This window comes from Phascolarctos cinereus, unplaced genomic scaffold (genome assembly GCF_003287225.1).
Source record: "Phascolarctos cinereus isolate Bilbo 61053 unplaced genomic scaffold, phaCin_HiC Scaffold_2;HRSCAF=192, whole genome shotgun sequence".
Lineage (NCBI taxonomy): Eukaryota > Metazoa > Chordata > Mammalia > Diprotodontia > Phascolarctidae > Phascolarctos > Phascolarctos cinereus.
Window position 1 is genome coordinate 282,739,483 of NW_027555625.1, and position 7,191 is coordinate 282,746,673.

Genomic DNA, 7,191 nt, shown 5'->3' on the forward strand with positions numbered 1-7,191 from the left:
TAGGTTGGAATTGGGAAGGAAGATACAGGGACAAAAAAAATCCTTTGTGCCCAACTTCCAGGAGAACAAAGGATAAGGGTCTGAAAAAGAAAGAGCAATACTGCTCAGGGTGCTATAGAAACGAATTCCATTAAAGCTAGTGAGTCTTCCAGGTGATAGCATTCAAACATCAAGCATGGATTGGGGACTGGGGAATTAAGGTCCCTCACATCCCATGAACTAATAAACTACAACTTATGGTATTCCAAATATCCCTAAGATATTGTAGACATTGCATTGCTTGAAAATATCATTTCAGAAACTGAATCCTTTCCCCTCAATCACTTACACTAATAGAGGTCCTGAGATTCACAAGAACTGTAATATAACAGGCTTTCCACAGGAGGCTGGCACTACATGACGTGCTGACGACTGAGTTCATATTTAGCTCCGTCCTTTTCTCTAAATGTTTTTCAGCAACACACTGGGCTAAGAAGGGTTTTTTGGCTGGCGACAGAATTGCCATGCCTGGGACATACAAGAAGGGGTGTGTGTTGGGGGACGGCACAGCAAAGAGATCCTGAGTTGCTCCAAGTCCGGGGTGCCGGGGGTGGGGTGCGGGGAGGGTGCTGTCTTCAAACGGACTTTGGCGTTGGCTGGGTCTACAGTATAGTTTTGGGTGCTAAATAGCGCTGACAATGCAGAAAGGAGTCTAAGAAGAGGTTGTGACTCTTTTATCTCAAAATCTACAGTAAAGGAACTAACACGCTGGCGGAGCTCAATAACCTTGACTGTCCTTTATGGGGAAAGCTGGGCAACTTCTCTTCTGAAGCCCAGCACCGCAGGTCGCCCAGACTAGGAGGAGCTTCCATCCAGACTCCACCCTCCACCCCTCAGCCCCGGGAGCACGTGCCCTCCCTTAGGGGAAGGCCAAGAGGAGGGCTCCGCCCCCTTGAAGCCTTCTGCGCAGGCGCCGGCACACCCCGTCCCCCTACGCCTTGGCGTACACTCCCGCCACTATCCCTCCCACTTGTAATCAACACCAACCTAGCACCTCCCTACCAAGTCCCCTGTACGCCTTGGCGTTCTCCCAGAGGCTTATTTTGCTAAGCCAATCTCACAGAAGCCCGTCCCTCTCCCACCTCCCAGCTAAAGTGAAGCCTGCGCCGCCCCCCTACCTGTAAGCCGGGCGAGAGCGGTGGGCGGGGGCTGAGTGGGGAGAGGAAGGGAGGGATGGGGCAGAGGAGGAGGGCAGCAGTGGTGATCCGCTCAGCCCACGGCCCAAACTGAAAAGGACCGGCAATTGGCGATGGTTGATATAGTTAGGGCTGGCTGGCGGGTAGTCGCGTGCTCCCTCATCCAGGCTTCCCCCCAAGCCCTCCCTTTCTCTTTTCCTTCACTCCCTTGGTCGGTTCCGGGACCCGAGCTCTAGCAAGGATGCCGCGCGCCACCTGCCTCGGCGCCCCTAATAACCACAGCTCCCGTGGTCAGGTGGCTGTGAGCGGACCGCTCAGTCATTGGTTGGAGCGGAAGCGAGGCGCTGCGAGATTGGCTGAGGGGAGGGGCCTCGGTGTGGGGCTGGGCGGAGCAAGAAGAAGGGGGTTGGGGTTCCGGGGGGAGGAGAAGAGAGAGAGGAGGGACCAAAGGGGCGGGGCTTGAGACCAGCGGTCCGCGCCTTTGTGCTCAGCGCGCGCTCAGCTCCGCCCGGGCTCCGGCTGCAGCGCCGGCTGCATCAATAATTCAGATCGGCGGCAGCGGCGCGAGCGGGAGCTGGAGCCGGGCGAGAGCTACCCAGGCGGCGGCGACGGCTATGCATCCAAGGACTGCCGCGCAGCCCGGACCGCTTGCAGGGCGCTCCTGAGGGCCCCCACGGGCGGGGGTCGAGTTTGGGCAGGTTGCAAAAGGAGTGAGCGGCAGTTCGCAAAGCAGAGCCCCGGGAGGAGAGCTGCGGAGGCAAAGCTACAAGCGAAGCAGAGTGAAGGGGAGGAGAACAAGCAGCCCCAGCGCGGGAGGGGGGGCGGGGGGGCGCGGACAGACAGCCCCGGGGTGGGGGGGTGGGGAGGGGCTCCGGAGAGATGATGGGCGCTCTGGAGCTGCTGCTGCTCGGTGCAGCTTGGTTGGCTGGGCCGGCTCGTGGGCAGAATGAGACGGAGCCCATCGTGCTGGAGGGCAAGTGCCTGGTGGTTTGCGATTCCAACCCCACGTCGGATCCCACGGGCACGGCGCTGGGAATTTCCGTGCGCTCTGGCAGCGCCAAGGTGGCTTTCTCCGCCATTCGGAGCACTAATCACGAGCCGTCAGAAATGAGCAACCGTACGATGATCATTTACTTTGACCAGGTGAGTGGCTCCTGCTCTCTAGTAGCTCTAGCCGGTCTAGGGAACGCGGGTAGGAGGGGGCCCTGCTGTCAGGTCCCTGTCCTGCAGCTTCCTGCCTAACGTCTTTCTCTTCCCGCTCCTATCCCTGTCCTTTTGTAGGTACTAGTGAACATCGGGAATAACTTCGACCCGGAGCGAAGCACTTTCATCTCCCCACGGAAAGGGATTTACAGTTTTAATTTCCACGTGGTGAAAGTCTACAACAGACAGACCATCCAGGTCAGCCCTGGGTACCCCTGACCCTAGGCGACCCTTGGGAATAGGCTCCCTAGAGCTGGGTGGGAGTGAGGAGGACTATATGATGGGACTGCAGTGGTTAGATGGAGGGGCTGGGAGCTTTTCCATCTTCTTGGATAGTTGCGCAGGAACCAAGAGGGCTTGGGGGCTTCTCAGCTTCAAGGTAGCTTCCCGCTTCCCTGCCCCTTACTGCCTCCTGTGCCCCGTTTCAGGGACAGATTCCCCATCCAGCCTGCATCCTCAAGCTCAACAGTTATCTCGATAGTTGCCCCACGCTTTTTGACTGCAACGGCTGAGTGGAGGTTGATTGCTGAACTCGAGTTCAGCACCACGGACAAGAATCGGGCTAGCAGCCTTGAGACTTATTTTCCTTGTTCCTTTAAGCTAGCTGCTTGAGTCAGGAATCTGAAACAGGGGTGCTGCGGGGCTGGGTGGCTTCCGTTGTAGCCTTCCTGACTCTCTCTAGTTCTCCCAAGCTAATGAGGATCTTTGATCTTCACGGGGAAAACTCAGGAGGTGGAAACGCCAGTACTGGGCAAAGGGAGATATCTACCTGCCCATGAAAGACAAGAACCCAGTATATGTCTAGCACCTGTGTGCCTAATGCGAGGACTGATTTCTTGGGTTTGGAGATAAGGGGAGGAGCATAGTCCAAAAGAAATATTTTTAAGCAGCCGGGAGCTGCTGTCTGGCTCAAGGATACCGGGAGTCCAAGGGTTCTAGGGGCACGGGTTTGCTATATCGGAGATTGTAGAGTTAGGAAGCTACAATATGACCCGTCCTCTAGGAAGAAGCAGCCAGCTGTAGAGACTGCTGAACAGAGCGTTTTCAGTGATGTTGATATTAGGGACACTAAGTCTGAACTGCTTTATCCCCGGGCCTCTTACTCTGGGATTCCTGGGCCAGGCTCAGTGACTGCCCTTTCAGATCTATTTGGTGGCTAATAGAATCTTCTCCGTGCTAAGTACTACTTATTAAAAAGCTTCGGCAAACGTTCAAATTTACTATCTCCTTTAGCATACAGCCTCACACACCCAGTAAAGGCTCATCATCCCGAGTTTCTAGTAGCAATCACATTGTCTGGACGTCCTCCCACCTCTGCGCCCCCTCCCCTTGCCTCTTCTTCCTCCTCTGCTAAGAACCGTGTTAAAACGAAGTGCGATCACCCCTCTCTTCCTCTCCTAGCCTTTGTGAATATATCTCCTTGTCCCAGCTGGTTGCTTGGGCTACACGCTCTGTCTGCGCAGCTGACTCGAGCTTCTCCTTTTTTCTTGTCTCCAGGTGAGCCTGATGTTAAACGGGTGGCCTGTAATCTCGGCTTTCGCGGGCGACCAGGATGTGACCCGAGAGGCAGCCAGCAACGGTGTCCTAATACAAATGGAGAAGGGGGACCGAGCGTACCTGAAATTGGAGCGAGGGAACTTGATGGGGGGCTGGAAATACTCGACATTCTCTGGATTTCTCGTATTCCCTCTCTAAGGAACTAACTCATCGCTGGAGCTAAGCGGAGGGAGTGGGAGAGGGAGAACAGAGAGAAGGGGGAGGGAGAAAAAAGAGGGAGAAGGAGATGTAGAGAAAAAGAAATCGACAAGTTTGGAGAATTTCCTGCGAAGTCCCAAGTTGTAGCCAGGTATAAAGAGCTCTGGACAGCAAACTTTTAAAGTTCACTTATAGAAGAGAAACTAAGCCCCACTTAGATCTGTGTGCATCTGTTTTGAAGAATACCGTTCCTCTCCCCATTTTGGTAGTCTGTAGTCAAGAAAGAAGCTGCCTTGTAATTGATTTTTTTTTTAAAAATCTCCAATTGCAACATACTGTTCCCTATTCCATTATCCCGACCCCAGATTTAGCTGAAAGAAAGGTTGTGTTTCAACAGTGTAAGTTACAATATCCTTTTCCACTTCCCTCACCCACTCAGTGTCCCTCTAACGTTCTTGGCAACTTTTTTCTTTTTCTTTTTGGTTGTTGTTGGTGACGGAGTTTTCGTTTTGAGAAGCACTGCTCATCTTAAACTCCACCGAAGAATTAACTGCTGGAAGGTTTTTGTTTTGTTTGTTTTTTAAATACACAGATGCCAGGTGAAGGAGAAAAGACTGCCTTCCTGTTGTTGAATGACTGACAGTTAAAAAAAAACAAAGGGGGAGGGGGGGAGAATAATTTCTTCGTGAAGAACTATTCCCAGTGAAAACTGGCAGAATAGAGCATCTTTGTATTTCTATGTAATATTCTAAGTGATTGTGAACTATTAAGGCTGCTCAATGTTTTGGTCCTTGGTTTGCTCTTGTCGAATGTGTCCCAACTAAATGCCAGGAAGTACTATTGACCTTTTACTCTCTTATTCTGTAATATATGTGTGAATATCGAGAATTTAATTTGGCTCTAATACAATAAAGTTTAAGTGGGACTTTTATTTTTCTGAAACAGAAAGAAACAGGGTTTTTCAGTGCAATCCTCGATCCCTCCTAGGCTGGAGGCGGGGTCAGGAGGAGAAAGCGGTTCAGACGCTTAGCTATTTTTAGCGCACTTAACTGAAGACTGGGCCAGAAAGTACTAGCCCGACCAAACGGGCCTGTTCAACACGCTTAAAATTTAAGATGCCCTGCGTCTCTGTGCCTGCCTCGCTTTCTGCTTCCTCGCTGCTTTTACTCAAGACTTAAAAATTGGCCGACCCATCTGGTGACAGCTAACGCCCAGACCAGTGGCTGAAGTGCAGTTTGAGAAGGGAGGCGCAGCATCAAAAAGGGAAGATTAGTTTAAATACGAAACCACCCCGGGGCCTATGCTGTTGCTGCCCACCTTCTTCTGGATTTTCGGGACTGGATCCGGTGACATTTTATAGCACCCTCTCTGGAATCACCAACCTGTCCGCTCCTCTCTCAATCTGCTGTTCTGATTTGGTTTCAGGTCTTTAAGAGATGTAAAAATGCTTTAATTTTGCAGTACTCAGAGATGACTACTTTTATTAAAAAGGCCCGTCCGCGATTCTGACTGTATCTGAATATAATGTCAAAGCAAAAGTCTAATAAACAACTTCATTTGAAGACTAAATGGAAGGCTGGCCCAGTCGGAGGCCTGTGTGTGCGGGAGACTCGGGAGGCTTTGGGCCCAGGCTCTGGGCGGGACTGGGGAGAGGGTACCGGGCCCCACACAAACCCCAGAAATTTCGGAGATGTATTGTAAAACTGTTCACGCCTGATTTCCAACCCCTCCAGGGTTAAGCGTCTTCTGGTTATCTTCAGATTCCGGTTTCAGGAAGCAATTTAATTAGCTCCTAGGGGGAAAATTAATAGTAGCATAATAAGCAACCCTTCCTTATTTATTCACGGAGCTTGTCTAGATAATAGTTTCACAAGGCAAGTGGGGACTAGGCTGAAGCCCAAACCCTGTCCCGAATACCCCCTCACCTAACCTCTTTCTTTTCTCTGCTGCTTGCCTTCTGAAAAGCCTCATGTTCCTCAGACAGGCAGCCTTCTCCCTACTATCCTTATCTAGCCCCAAACTGTTTTTACAGTGACTGGGTTAGTGACCACCTCCTAGGGCTTGGATATTTGACCTGCGAGTTTCTTCTTGCTCATAAATAGCATCACTTGCAACTGGAGATTACCGTGGACTGAGGTCACAGCCAGCGCAGTCCAAGAGGAAAATAAAGAAAAAGAAAACTCTTTCCTTCGTCTCCCCTCTCTCTCCCTCCCCATTCGTCTGCGGGACTTATTCTTGCATATCGGTTGGTTGAGGGAACCAGGGTCAGAAATCAAGTGACCACAGACTTATGGAGGGCACTCAGTGGGTTGAGCGTCATTGGTCTCCACACCAGGCTTTTCTTTCTGGTGGCTGAGGCCGAAAATTTAGGTGTCGTAGAGGTCGATTTGACGGCTCTGGTTTACTCAGGTAGCAGGTTCCTCTGCAGAAGCGACCCCAGGCTGAGTGTAGGGCCTCTTTTTGGAGTCTGATGGGTGGGGAGTCTGGGGACTGGAGGGTCTGGACCCAGGGGCAAAAGCCATGGGACCTTTTGGGTTCACAGTTCTTTTTGGCCTTTCAGAAGTCTGAGGGTACTTTGCCCATTGAGCCGGGCTTTTTTGTTTTATTTTTGTTTTTTTCTGCCTAATGTCGCTGCATTTACAGTCTCTCGGCTACTGCCTGGGAGAAAACTATGAACCTTACCGTCTGCTTCTTGGGGTTTCGGATCCCAGAAGGCCTGTCTACCCTGATTCCTTTAATGATCCTATTCCCGCGGGCGGCCTAGATTCCCTGCCCCTCTCAATCCTTGGCCTCGCTGAGGGCTCTGCCTTGCCTGGGTGGCCGCGAGTCTTGGGGCCTGCAAGAGGGCGGACAAATGCGAGCGCCGCTCCTGCTCAAACAGCAGAGGGCTGAAGGCTCTGTGTTTGGGATGCTGGGACCTTCGCTGTGAGTCCAGGAGTTTCGGCGCTGAGGCTGGATATGGCTTCGGCTCAGCACTAGTAGCTTTTTCTCAATTCGCAGGCTTCGGACTTGTGTCCTAGCATCTGGCTAGGACCGGCATTGCGATCACTGCACACTTCTCCCTCAGCGGTTCCCCACAGGTACACTTCCCGGTTCTGACTGGGCAGTGCAGGCACGA

At 52.0% G+C, this 7,191-nt stretch overlaps 1 protein-coding gene and 1 long non-coding RNA gene across 2 annotated transcripts in view; one reads left to right on the forward strand and one right to left on the reverse strand.

Moving 5' to 3' along the window:
- LOC144455907 (uncharacterized) overlaps positions 1-1,405 on the reverse strand; it is a 50,015-nt gene extending 48,610 nt beyond the window's left edge. Inside the window, exon 1 of the long non-coding RNA XR_013484754.1 lies at positions 1,158-1,405. This is a non-coding gene — a long non-coding RNA (uncharacterized LOC144455907). The remainder of the gene's footprint in view (positions 1-1,157) is intronic.
- A 642-nt stretch (positions 1,406-2,047) lies between these two features.
- Positions 2,048-6,256, forward strand: CBLN1 (cerebellin 1 precursor). Its single transcript, XM_020985126.2, has 3 exons — positions 2,048-2,318; positions 2,457-2,576; positions 3,876-6,256. Exons 1-3 carry the CDS (start codon positions 2,055-2,057, stop codon positions 4,071-4,073), a joined length of 582 nt encoding a protein of 193 aa, XP_020840785.1. The 5' UTR covers positions 2,048-2,054; the 3' UTR covers positions 4,074-6,256.
- The last annotated feature ends 935 nt before the right edge of the window (positions 6,257-7,191 follow it).